This window comes from Pongo pygmaeus, chromosome 4 (assembly GCF_028885625.2).
Source record: "Pongo pygmaeus isolate AG05252 chromosome 4, NHGRI_mPonPyg2-v2.0_pri, whole genome shotgun sequence".
NCBI lineage: Eukaryota > Metazoa > Chordata > Mammalia > Primates > Hominidae > Pongo > Pongo pygmaeus.
This window is the reverse complement of record NC_072377.2, coordinates 137,913,779-137,927,999: the sequence shown is the minus strand read 5'-3', so window position 1 is coordinate 137,927,999 and position 14,221 is coordinate 137,913,779. Positions and strand designations below refer to the sequence as shown.

General features: G+C 47.7%; 1 protein-coding gene across 1 annotated transcript in view; it reads left to right on the top strand.

Annotated features, from left to right (window-relative positions):
* The window catches only part of FSTL4 (follistatin like 4), a 413,607-nt gene that overhangs the window by 201,286 nt on the left and 198,100 nt on the right, over positions 1-14,221 (top strand). Inside the window, exon 4 of the mRNA XM_054487430.2 lies at positions 12,144-12,392. Within this exon, the coding sequence (XP_054343405.1) occupies positions 12,144-12,392 (249 nt within the window). The remainder of the gene's footprint in view (positions 1-12,143; positions 12,393-14,221) is intronic.

Below are 14,221 nucleotides of genomic sequence, written 5' to 3'. Positions count from 1 at the left end.
GGTCAGGAAAGGTTCTAAGGTGTTCTAAGGTTCTTCATGGGGAGGGTTAAAGTGTTGATTATAGACTTTGGCTTAGTTATACATTTTAAAATTTGAGATAAACAGTAGAAGAATAAAAGAGATATTTAATTTTTATATGAGTAGAAGAAGAAAATCAGGGTGAAGTATTTGATTCAAAATAAGCAAACAAAAGAGAGAAAGAGGACCACAGAAAAAGGCAAATAAACAATCTAATATAAACTAAATAAATAATATGTTTATGTGAGGGTACTATAAGGAAAATGAATGAATCACCACTATATGCAGACATGGGTGTAACTAAATATCGTGGGAGAGCAAAAGAAGAAAGTCTCTGATGAGTACATAGAGTGTGATTCATTTATATAAAGTTCAAAAACATGGAAAACAACATACTGCATAGAAATACAAAGGTGAGATAAACCAAAAGAATGATAAACACAAAATTCAGGCTAATGACTATCTCTGAGTGGCAATGAGGGAATAGAACTGGAGAGGGACACATGGGAAAATTCAAAATGAAAGACACCGTTCTTTTTCTTTAAATGAATGGATTCATCCGTTTGTTGTATGATAATGCTTAAGCCATCCACAGAGTGGATAAGTGTTTTTTTCTGTCTACTCATTATTTAATAGAAATAATTTAAACATTTATAGCTATTCAAATTTGATTTTTTGTGTGGTGTGAAATAGGTTTCCAATGTTGTTTCATTCTAGGTGGATAGCAGGTTGCCCCAGCATCATCTATCAGAGAGCTATCATTTTCCCATTGGAGTGGTAACTCTTGTTATACATCTAATTTTCATATACATTGGCATTTATTTCTGGATCCTGTTTTCTATTTTATTGCCATATCTGCAGTCACTGATTTGCCTATTCCTGGTTTGATCTCATATTGATTTTATCACAGCAGCTTTCTGGGTTGAATGTTCTAGTATCTGGGAAGGCACATCCCCCTACAGTATTCTGTCTCTTATTTTTCTTGGTTATCTGGGGGCACTTATTACTTCAAATGAACTTTTTAAGGTCATTTTATCTAAGTCTAAAATGATTGCATTAAATTTGTGTAATTATGAGAATGTCTTCCTACCCACGAATAAGAAAGGTTCCAATCTTATTTTATGACCTTCAATAGGGTTTTGTAGTCTTTTTTTATATAGGTCCTGTGGCTTTCTTGTCAAATTTGTTTACTAATATTTTATGGTTTTTACCATGATTATGAGTAGACGGTTTTTCCCTTTTTCACTTCTAATTATTTATTGCTACTGTTGAGAGGAATGATTTTGGCATATTTATCATCTGTCCAACTAGTTTCATAATTCTCTTATAATTTTAATATTTTTTCACTGGAGTCTCTTGGATTTCTAAGTATACAGATACATAATCAGCAAGAAGAGATTAGCTGTCTTTCTTTTCCAAATGTTAATGATTATTTCATTGTCTTGTCTTATTATACTTCCTTTATGAATAAGAATGATGATAACAAATATCCCTGTCTGGCTCCTGATTTTAATTGGAAACACTTAGTGATTGGCTATTTAAGGAATTTTCTTCTATTTCTTTGTCCTTAAAGTTTTAAATGGAATTATTACTGTATTTTAAGACTTTCTTTATTTCTATTTTCATTCTGGGTTTTGAGATATGTCTTCTTCTTGACCTCGGAAGACTGGAGTCTTAATAGTGACCATTCTCTCCTTAAATTGCCCTGATATTCTTAACCTTGGAAGACCTGACATCTTAATAGTGACCATTATCTCCTTAAATTCTTTCCTGAAATTCTCCTGATTTTCTTGTTGGCTCAAAAATCATAGCTCCCTCAAAAACCCTCTTTGTGCTGTGCTTGATTCCTGTGGCATTTTGGTATTTTGTTGTCACTATTTAAGGTGTCACTCCTCCCCTGCAGTAGCTGTAATTCTAGTCATTTTTTCAGAGGCTGGAGCTCCCAGTGTATATGGTTCTTTTCCGTAGCCTGTTTGAAGGCAACACTGAAGCACCTTAAGGCGGTGGTGGTCTCACAGAGAGTACCTGATAGGGCAGTTGCTGACCTTGTGAGCTTCTCATGGAAGTAGACAGGTTGTCAGGCCCCAGTGGAGACCCCTGGTCTCCACATGCTCTTCTGTACTCAGGGGTAGAGCAGACCAGCCCACCCATGCATTCAGGAAAGCTAGCCTCCCAGAACCCTCAGGCCCACCTGTCAGAGGCCTCAGCCACTGCTTGGCTCAGTTGAGCCAGGGGATTGAAGTTGAGAATAGAGGAAATCAAGTTGTCCGATATTGTTACTAAGCTTTGTCTTGATATTATCCAGTGCATGTTTTTATGGCTGATAATCCCATTGAGAGACAAGGGCAGATACTTGAGAGGAGAAATTGAAATGCTCCTGATTAGAAAATGGTAGTTTTTTGTGCTAATATTAGATATTTTAACTGAGCCCCCATTTTTTTCTTTAAAAGTAGAATGAAGGAGAAAAGCATGTTGTTATTGTGAGACACATCTATGACAAGTGATCCAACCAAGGCAAGGTGCAGACTGGGGCGGCCCTTGTGTGGCAGGTAAAGGGCCCTGGAAGAATTTAGCTCCCCATCTGTGCTGGCAAGTCTCCAACGATAAAGTGACAAGGAGCATCACGGCGGCTCACAGAGTAACTCCACAGTGATTCTTGAAATAATTGGAGGCAGCCTGGGGTGTCACGGCCTTGAATCATTAGTTGGTGGAAAAGCAGGAAAGATCCCGCGTAGTGGCGCATCAGCGAGACGGTGCAGACCGTGGAGAGCAGCAACATCTGGTCCCCTTGGCTCCAAGAGGGAGGGAGCCCAGAGGAGCTGGAGAAAGTGACAAAGGAGCTAAGTACCTGAAGGAAAAATGAGGGCTGGTGACAGGGAATAAGACAGATGCGAGCTGAAGAGGCTTTAGGCAAAGAAAAGGAACTCGGGGGTAGGAATATATTTGGAGGAAGTGTTCTAAAACAAAGCCGTTTTGTAAAAGAAACTCTCCCAAGGGCAGAAATCCTATTGTACTTGACATTTTTACGCAGCTTTTCTTCCCAAGAAGGTCTCCAAAATAACCCTTCAAAAGCCGGTTGAGATAACTTGATAGGACAAATAGAGGGAAAAGAAAAAGGTTTGTGCAGTTTTATTATAGCCAAAAGACATCCAAGTTAAAACACAGGCTCTGATGTACATCCTCAATTCACAGATGTGGGATGATTTTTTCGATCTCAGGGATCTCTATACAGCCCTGTCACGTACCCATGAGGAAACTGAGGCTCTCTTGTGAAAGAGACATGCCTTGTAGATCCCAGGTCGCTATTCTCCCACCGAGGGCTTTCTACAATCTCCACACTTTCCACTCAATCTGTGACCATGTCTGTTTCTGTAAAACCATTGATTGATTACTCAGCTCTCTATCCAGCCAATCTTGGGTCTCTGCAGTGTCTTCATCACATTCAGTCTTCCACCCAGCCCGATCTGTGCCAGGCCTGGTGCTGAGCTCTGAATGAAGTGGAGCCTGGTCCCAGCCCTGAAACCACAGACACTGCCTGACGCCCAGCCTGGAGTTCTGAGCAGCTGTGAAGGCACTGCTGGGGCCCTGCCTCAGGGCCTGGTGTTCTGTGTAAGGAACCACAGGAGTGGGGTCCTCAGGCCAGCAGGCTGGCAGCCTCCTTTAGGTGGAGGAGACCTGGGAGGGCTGGGGGGAAAGCTCTGGAAATGGTGAGTCAGGTAGCTTCACTGTTGTCACAGACAGCAGATGGGGAGATGACACGCAATGCAAAGAGCTCCCAGAAGAAGGAGAAACCATAGGACCTGTCTGTAGCAGGTGAGCCTGAGAGGTTTGCAAGATATGCTGGCATTGGGCCCAGGTCGGGGGATGCCTTTGAAACTGAGCTCCAGGGTTCCTCTGGCAGGCCAGCGGTCCTGGTGACTACCTGACACTGCCCTTAGGTGATGAGTGGAGCCTGCAGTTTGTGCTGTGAGTTAGTTCCAGTCACTTTGCCCTGAGAATGTATAATTTCAGACTCCCCTACCTTGGAAGCCCGGCAGAGTTTATAAGGGTCCAGTGAAGCCCTGGCACAAGGGAAATTGCAAGGGAAGCATTTCCTTGGGGTATTTTGAAGCATGCTATTTTGCGTCTGCCTTTTTAAAAACCATTCAATACTTTCAATATAAATATGTTCACCTTTCCATTAAGGCTGGCCTCCCAAAGACAGCAACTACCCCACAGGCTCATGCACTTGAATCAGTAAAACCAAATGGCTACTTCTTTTCCAGTCCTATTTATTCAACCTTTCACCAATTCAGAGTGTCCGAATTGAGCACTTACTAAGTGCCAAGCTCTCTACATGAATTATCTCATGTAATCCTCAAAGCAATCCTGTAAGGGGCAATCCCGTAAGGACCATTGTTATCCTCACTTTTAAATAGGGAAAAGAAGGTGGAACCTTGCCTGGGCTCACAACGAGCTATCAACTGTGAAGGAGCACAGGACTGGGTGGAGGCCAAGGTTTTACTGTGTTACTGTGTTACTTGAGACCCAGGAAGTTCTGTTGCAGCACTCCCCCAACCCCACCCCGCCCCCGCCGCACCCCACCCCGCCCCCGCCCCACCCCCACCTCAGTGAAGAGAAGCTGCACAGTCAGCTCGGTCAGCTCCCGCCACAGCAGCATGGCCTCTAGCTCCAGCCCCTTCTCCCTCTGCTCCACCAGGGGCCTTTCCCAGGAGAAAGTTCTCTCTGTCTCAGTAAGTCTCAGCTAAGTGGCTTGGAGCCTCACGTTCCTCCCTTTCTGGGGTCTTTTTGTGAGGCTGGGGGCTCTGAAGGAAGGTGCCCCAGGCAGAAGAAAGAGATGAGAGTCCTTGGCAGCTCCCTCAGCTGACGTTGGTTACTGTAGAGATTTAGGTGGTATTGAGAAAATTATCCAAAACTTGGGAATAAGAGAAAGAGAGGGTGGCAAGTCCTCCCTCTGGGACCTTGTTTACTAGACCTGCCCAAGGATTATTTACTGACCCAGGCTAGAGGGTTACGTCTTTGTTCAACTCACAATTTACCGCTGATTAAAGGCCCAGACTGTGCAGTGACATGTTAACTTGCACATTTATTCCCAGTAAAAATGCACATGATTCTTTTTGGTGGAAAAGAGAACCTGAAAGTTTGTGGTTTTCTTGCCCTGCAGATCACTCACCTACTGTGTGCCTAGCCTAGGTATCTCATCCCAACCTTCTCTTTCCTATGTGGCTCCTCAAGTCCTCCTCTGAATCAGCGTCTGCACTGTGGGCTCTCTCATTAAGAAGACAAACACAGCTTTAACATATGCTCACTTTAGATTATCGTGACAGTCACATTTTTAAGTTTTTGAAAAGTATGCTTTGGCACTTGTGTTTGGTGTTTGATCTTCAACTATGACCAGAAATAACCACCTCCAAAAGCCGTGCCCAGGGACATTAGACAATATGTAGAAACCTATTTGTGCTTTGGTTTGATACAAATTGGTTAGATAGAAACTCTTTTGGCAGAATTGAGAGGCCTCCTGACAGATGAAAGGTGTCCCTTTTCTCTTCTTGTTCCAGGCATTTCTGACTTTGAAGTCAATTTGTCAGACCTCAGGTTAGGATCTGTAAACATTATGTATGGCAGGTTGCATTACCTTCCAGCAATGGATAACCATGTGTTTCTGTTGAGCTTTGGGATTGGAGAATGTGGTCAAGTCTTTCAGAACTGGTCAAACTGCTTTCGTCAAGTGCACAAGAACCTCAGCGTACAGGCTGTGCTCACCGGTTGAGTTTGAAATCACCTGTGGTCACTGAGAGTACATCACATCTGCCCAGCAGTCACCTGTCCAGTTTCAGGCAAAATAGCAGGAGTGGAGACAGAGAGGTGATGAAGCTGGAAACATCATAGTGGGAGGCAAGGGGCTTAATGGACATGTGTCCATGCATGACAAGGAGTGGGTTTGGGCTGTGATGTTCACAGATACAAGCAGGGCTTCCTTCTGCAGCCCTGTAAACCTCCAGCCTTTAGAGGAGTTGCTACTTAGGCCTCTAAGCTATGTGTCCATGAGGTGGATGAGCAGCAGCCATCCTGCAGGCCAGGGGTGCTGATGTGTGGATGTATCCTGATGTTGGAGAAGCTCACACTATGGACATCTAGATCCTCCTAGCATGAGTTCTTTGAAGCAGGGACCATATCGCCAGCTGAGCAGATTATCCCAAATTCGAGGGATTTGGAGTGAGACTGATTCGAAGTTAGGCTCTACCACCTAAGTCACTTGACTCATGTTTCCTAATGTGTAAAATGGGCATATATTCATGCCACAAGTATGTGCTGAGTAGGGCCTGTGTGTCTACTTAATAGAGCTTTGAGGCGGATTAAATGAGCATCAGATGAGCTCATAGATTCTAAGAGTTTAGCATGGTGCCTGGTGGGCATGCCTCAGTAAATAATAGTCACTTACACATGGCCCTCTCTGGCTGGGTGTTAACACACACATGTCCTTGGGAGGAATCACAGATCCTCTTCCCAATCCTTGAGTATAAATGAGGCATTACGGGGTGGAGGTAGACCTGATGCAGCCCCAGCACCCAGGCCATCTAGTAGTGTAGAGGCCCTCACCAAGGTAGCCTGTAGTCAGAGCTCAGAGAGGGCTGCTCTCTTCCCACCAGCAGTCCTGAGGGGTTCCGAGAGTTTTCTGGCCTCTAATAGGAGGATAGACCTCTTTCAGCTGAGAGGGCTGAGTGGTGGGACAGTTGGGTAGGGTGAAACTTTGCATCTGCCTCACAGCTCCCTGCAGACTGAGTCTGCCTGGTGATGTTTACCTTGGAGCAGGGCTTTTGGAGCCAGGCCTCTTCTTATACCAGGCCTCCCCGCCCTGCATGCCAGGTTCCAGGGCACCCAAGCGTGCTCCACTCTCTCCTTCCCCCAGGTCTCTGCCATCTTCACCATCAAGTCTCAGGTCTAATCTCACCTCTTCAAAGAGGCTTCCCTGACCACCAGAGTAAAGTGTGCCCACTGCAGCACCCTGGTTATTTCCTTCCTCGCGTTTAACACCATCTATACTTGTCTTGTTTTTTTGTTTGCCAGTTCACCCTCTTGTGTGTCTTCCTACACTGTCATGTTAGTGCCCTGAGGATAGGAGCCTATTCTGTCTGAATCCCCAGCACCTGGAATCAGGACTGGCACATAGCAGGTGCTCAGTAAATATTTGTTGGGTGGATAGACGTGGGGAGCTGACAGGCAGGTGCTCCGGAAGTGCCCACCCCATCTTAGGGTAGACATGGCATGGGACTGGAGCGTGGGGCCTCTGCCTGGTTCTAACACAAACCTGAATTCTGCAGCTGCATACCAGATACTTGGGTGGTTTCTGCAATGAGAGTCAACACTGACAGGCACTCTCTGTCCCTGGACCACCTTGCCACGTGTGAGAGTATAAGTTGTCTTAAAGCGGGGAAGAATACTGGGACCGTTACCTCCAATCCCTGGATGCGCACCCCACATATCTGCACATAGCTACATGCACATGGCTCTTCCGCAGGCAAAGCCTCATCTCTGGGTCACTAAGAAGCCCAACTGTGACCCCAGGCAAGGGCTGCCACTCCCCTGTGTGTTGGTGTGTCAGTACCTGGAGGATAAAGTATATAAGGCCATGTGTAAGGGGCTGTATCTGCCCATGGGCAGGCACTTGGCTGGACAAGTACCTCTGTCTGCAGAAGCTGGAGACAGCTGCTGTGCTGGGCCAGGGTTCGTGGCAGGTGGCAGATGAGGTTCTTGAGGTTCTTGGTGCTGCACACACTGCCTCTGGTCTTCTGCATTCACACCCTGCTCTTTTCAGCCAGTTTTGGGCTTTCCAGTGAGTAGTCTCCTCGGAGCCAACCCATCACCTCATTGCAGCTTCATAGTGAGTTGGGGTGAGGTAGTGGAATTCAATGCTAGGTCGTGTGCTGGGGGCACTGACAGCCTTCAGGAGGAGGCCTAGGCAGAACCTCTGGCTGAGATGGGAGCAGGGAGCTCCCAAGGCCTGGTCAGGAGAGATGGGGCTGTCATCAATAGTCAAGCTGGAGATGAGGTCTCAGACACAGAAAAGCTGTGTTGGGAAGAACGTGCCAGCAGGCCGTCGGCATCCAAGAGTGGAAGAGCTCCTGAGTTTTCCCTCATTGCCACTTGGGGCACTGTCCCTGAGAAGGGAGCACTCGTTAGTTTTCTTTGGGCCCAGGAAGCAGTTACAGAGGCTGAGTCAGAGTTTGGAAGCAAAATTACCCAACTGTCTGTGCTCTTGGTTGTGGCTGGCTGTGGGAGAACAACGGAGGGGCTTCCTGCTCCATGTGGATGCAGACTCACTCTCTCTGGGGACTCAGGACTCTCTCAGGACTCAGCCACCTTTTATGCCTTCCACCGGGGTCAGACGGGCTTGCCTTCCACAACCACTCAGTTACACCACCTGCACCTATCTATGCTCCCAGTTCATGGCAGGCCTGGGTCTGTGACATTCTTATTGAAAATCCTTATTCAGATCACAGAGGGAGTCTTCAGCACCAAATGGTACCAATAGACTTGTTTCTCCTGCCGCCGTAATGTTAATGTAAAAGTTCCCATTTCTGACCATGTTCAGTAAATTTAATTTGTGTTGAAAAGCAGCTTATTTGGCAGGATGATCAGTTTTTAACCTGAGTAAATGGCTTTCTTGATGACTATAAATTAAGCACATTGTACTTTTCATGCATTGTGGGTGTCCTCATAAATACTATAGGCAGTTGCTGGTAGTCTCACTTGGTTACCGTTCCCATTACTGTTTTATCGTCATCATGGTAGGAGTGGGGAATTCATTCTGTTTTAATGACAAGGAGGAAGCGGTAACAAGGGACTTGTTTAATGAGGAGCCCACCCCTGGGTCAGCATCTGTGTAGCTGTGGATCAGATTCTGGGCCTACCCCCACCCGGGGTATTCTCAGCCCTCTGTGGGGCCATTGTGAAGGGCATATGCAGGGCCTTCATGCTACTTTTGTCTTAATTGCAAGTAATCAGGAATCAAATATTTGCCGACAGCCAATTTCCATGTCAGGGAGAACCTGAGTGTTCTTGACAACTTCAGCAGCCACAGGTTGGCACCAGAGTTTCCTTAACACTGACCCCTCGGAGTGCAGCCTGCAGGGAAGGCCATGGGAGCCTCCCCAGCAAGCTAAGCCAACGTGGGTGCCTGCTGCCCCGTGTGACACTGGGCCTCAGAGGTGCTCACTACCATCTGGACACACAGCTTTCAAAGGAGGGGGTCGGGGAAAGTAGCTTCTCCCCCAGCCCCCCATGAACTGGCTTTGGTTTGCCTGCCTGGGATGGAGTAGGTGGTCTCTGAAGCCCCTTCCAACTCTGCTTCTCCGGGATTCTAGTTCTCTTTACTCCAGAAGACCCACCTCCACGGACACCCATCTTCCCCTCATACCTCCATCCTTCCACTTCCATCCTGCCTGCTTTGGAGAAGGCAAAGGGAAAATGCACCCCTACCGGGTCAACACGTGTGAGGCTTCATCATCCTCCCCATCCGAGCCCCTAGCCTGGCTTCTTAACTGCACTGAATTAGCCTTCAAGGGATCAGTTCTGAAAATTTCTACATTTCTTAAAACCTGAGTATACTGGGGCCACACGAGGAGAAAGGCCTAGCACCTGTGGGGCCTCCTGAGGCCAGAGCAGGGCAGGCACTTTGGGGTAGGAGGATTCAGAGAGGGACACTTGGACTTAGGCTGGTAGCAAGCACTTCATAGAGGAAATGCCTACAATAGTGACTTGGAGCTGGTTTAGCCAGAGGGAGAGAGCAATGGGGGCCAGGGCACACGCTCTGAAGCAGGCTCGGAGAGGCCAGGGCACAGAGACTTTACCTCTTGTTTCTTCAAAATGGGCAATTAGTGGGTTGCATCCTATCTGCATGGGAAGGTTATTAAAACAGTGATCCGATGGCAATGTTCTGCGTCCTGGCCCTGTCTTGGGAGAGAAACAAAGGCTGATATTTTCAGAGCTGTTAGTTTCTTCTAGTAGGCACCAGCACTTTCTAGGGTAACCCAGTTTCCAACAACCCAGGAGAATCACGCTAATCAAATATGCTCCATGGCAAAGCGGCCATAAACACTGTGAGTGGGGGGCCTCCAGCCCAGAGCCTCCCTGCCAGGCGCCTGCCTGCCTTCTGCCTCCTTCCCTCCCCACCCCCATCAACCTTGACAGGAAGGCGTGCAGAGGGGCTGCTGAATGCCACTGGGCCTTCATGGTGACATGCGAACAATTAGCAAAGTGGATAAAAGAGATTCCCGCCTGCTTAGGATCGGCACTTTTACACTGCTCAGAGATATTTGACCTTCTAGTTTATTATGATTCAAGAAAAAGTCAATACTTCTTAGTTTGCCAAGGCTGGAGGAATTTAAATGAATTATTGAATCAAGCAGTTAATCTGCCGATAACTGATTTTTTTCCTTTCAAATCTATAATGATGAAAAGCAGACTTAACCAAAAACAAGAAAAAGAGATTTTTTTTTCTTTCTTTCTTTTTTTTTCTTCTTTTTTGCTTAGACATTTTAATCCCATGGGTAGGAGCTGGGGCTAAAAGTTTGGTCATGATTACTAGGGCCATTCTGTCTTGCTGAGTATTTTGATGGAGATTTAATTAACACTTAAAGCAAAGTCTTCTGAGGCCATAAAAATCTGTATTCACATTTCAGTTGTCTTTTGGTGTCCCTGTGTAATTCTCAAATTTCCATCTGTACCTTCAGTGACATGTGCCGATTATCTCATTTCCAGACTCCCAGAATGCAGTGTGATGTTGGTGATGGATGCCTGTTTCGCCTTTCACTTAAACGTGCCCTTTCCAGCTGCCCTGACCTCTTTGGTGTGTGAGCTCTGGGTGCTGCTGCCTGAGATCACTGTGGGTGTTGTAGGGTGCAGGGGACACTCAAGCAATGTGGCAGCTCCCATTTCCAGGGGCTCCGCCTTCTTGCCCATAACTGCAACATTGTGCTAGAAAGGACTGAGTGGTGGGGAAAGGCTGCTGGTGTCTCCCCTGATGACGTGTGTCATGGAGAACCACATTCTCCCCCAAGGAAATGGCCAGCCTCTGGTCTCCCCACCTCAGCTACCCCCACCCCCATCCTGAACACTTGGAGCATGACTTTCTTCTTACGCCACATTTCCTCCCTGCAGTGACTCCCCAGTGCCTACAGTAGTGTACCTGAATTTCTCTGCTTGGCTCTCCAAGTCTCCCAGAAATCACACCTTGACCCCCAACCCCACCACTGTACAAAACTCCTGCTCACATCTAGTCTTCTACCTGAGACCTGCAAATGCCACCCCCAGGGCGGCCGGGGGAGTCTTGGCTCAAGCCTGCTGTGTGTCTGGGAAAACCCTTCTCTCCTTTGCAGGGCCCACTGGCACATCACCCCCTCCGTGATCTCTGCCACTCCCAGTTACTTCTTCCAAACTTAGTTCCCTGGCTCCCAGGCTCTTTGCCTGATCTGCATACATGTCACCACCATACAGAATGACAAAGTCAGAAAGAGGGAAAGGTATGACTTGTTCATCTTTGAGACCCCTAAGGTGCCTAGTACACAGCCTGGTCCAAAGTCATGACATAGTAAAGGAAAAGAAGGAAGGAAGGAAAAGGTATTGCAGGCAGAGGGTAGCGGGGGACCACTTTTTTAAAAAGTCATTGATTTTAATAAGCCTCTAGTCCAGGAGGCTGACTGTGAGCCTGGGAGCAGTAGTAGCAGGCTTTGTCCTTCTATGTAAGGTGCTTCTTTGTGAGCACAGAACAGCTGGGTGTTTTCATTTTTCAACTGGAAGCAGGAAAAGTAAGCCTAAGAAAGAACCAAGAGTTGATCAAAAGCCCCCAGCTTGGTCCTAGGATGGAAAGGTGTTGTGTTTCAGATGTTCAGAGTGAGTCAGCCATGAAACCTGAGCTCTGCAAGGCAGGACACCCTTCTTGGCACCAATGACCACCTCATGGAGGGACAGGCACTCCCTAGGAGACCCCAAGCCCCCAGGCCCCACCTTGAGTAGCTTGGCTGCACAAGCAAATGGAGTCTGTGCTTGTGAGCTACAAAGGAAGCCCTTGACCCCAGACCCTCTGAGTGTTTGTAGCTGACCCTCTGTGTTTGTGTGTCTGGCAGGGCTTTCCAGCCACATCGAGCTGCTGGCCTCCTGTGGGAAGAAGTTCTGCAGCCGAGGGAGCCGGTGCGTGCTCAGCAGAAAGACAGGGGAGCCCGAATGCCAGTGCCTGGAGGCATGCAGGCCCAGCTACGTGCCTGTGTGCGGCTCTGATGGGAGGTTTTATGAAAACCACTGTAAGCTCCACCGTGCTGCTTGCCTCCTGGGAAAGAGGATCACCGTCATCCACAGCAAGGACTGTTTCCTCAAAGGTAGGAACAGAGCCCTTGCCCTGTGGTTTTGGGTTTTGTGATCGATCTTCCAATGCCTTTTTGACAAGTGACCTGGGGGCTGAGTCTACAAGTTACATATGTTTAGGAAATAAAGACAAAGACTGGTATGCAACAAAATAGCAGCAGTGGCATTTTGGTGATGCATACTCTGTGTCCCACCTCCAGAGACCCCTGCCCTTAGAGGAAGCTCCTTGGGGAGTAGAATCCAGGCAGGTCAAATTAAGCCCTGGCTGGTTCAGGTTCACTAGGGACCAGGCAACAGGGCACTACCCAGGTCTCCACATAGGATGGGCCTTTGCAAGGTTGTGACAAGGACCATGTTTACCCTTCTGCACAGAGTCCCGTGAATCAGGAGGCTGTGCTGTGCATAGAATGTGGTCAGGCAGACACCAGCACAATGGCTCCCAGCATGGCAAGGACACAAACTCTGGCCTGGAGCAGTTGTTGATGGGAAGGCATCCCATGTCTTGCCTGTCCAGAACACCTCTGAGCAAGACAAGGAAGCCCCTGCATGGACATCAGAACATGTCTGTGGAGCTGGGGCCAAGGATTCATGCTTTGGGCTGAGATTGAGTCAGAAAAGAAGGGAACTACCAGCTCCCACTGGACAGTAAGAGCCATTAGGGCAGCGGCTATGGCTGTTTTATGCGCTTATGTATTAGCACCTAGCCCCATGCCTTGCACCAAGAAAATGCTCAATGGCTCCCAGATGCTTGAAGATACAAGAGTCAGAATGCACATCCTGTGTTGATTGATGTGGCCCTGGTAAACAGTACATGCCGTGGCCTGTAGAAGTATTTATTGTATACAAATATTTGTGTACAAAATGGCTATACATGAATTAGGAAATGTGTAGAAGACAGAAGCAGCTTGCAGGCAAATGGGAACAGGCCCACATAGCCTGAGCTAGGAGAGCCCACCTGGAGTTGCGTGAGGTCAGGAATGTGCTTTAGGTTGCATAGGGAGGAGAGGAGGAGGCTTGGACTAGAGACCTGCCAAGTGCCTGCAACACTAGAAGACAAAGGCATGAGAGCAGTCCAGGCTGTAAAGGCCTGGGCACCAAGTGGGAAGTGGCAGAGCTCCTGCCTCACCCTCACAGACCCCCACTGAGGATGGTGTGATGCATGACACACGTGAGTGGAGGCGGATTCATGGCTGAGGTGGTGGGGCAAAGGTGTGTTGGCCTCTGTTACATCTATCTGTGTCACCTGCACCCACCTAAATGGGCCACTGCACTCAGCAGTCGTGGCAGCATGGAGTGCTAGGCAGGGCAGGGCTTGGGAAATGTGCCTTTACCCGGTGATGACAATAGTCTTGGACATTTTCACAGCTGTGCTTATGATGCTAATGCCGAGGTGCTTCAGAGATCATGAGATACATTATGGAAATGGGGCCAAAATTAGCCTAGGAAAAACGTCCCCAGTCTGGAAGCACTGCCCAGCCACATGCCGCCAGTTCCTCTGCAACCGTGCACACTAAAACACTTGACCAGTTGCTCCAGCTTTATTGGCCGTGTTGAATTTTATAGACTGATGTTCCATTCTCTGGTTTCTAATATCCTCCAAATTGCATCTTCCTAAAGGTTTCTATTTCTGCATCAGAGTGTGCACAGCCTCCCTCACCATCGGTTATTCAAACAACATTTCTCATTTAATGGGAGGGAAAAACCAGCCGCCACAAAACCCACCGAGGTGAGGAGTGATGGGGACAAGCTGGCGTGGAGCAGGGGGCAGGCAGCCTTGAGCAGATCAGGTCTCAGTTCTGCTTCATGCTGATTGAATTTATCCACCGAATCCTTCTGACTTATT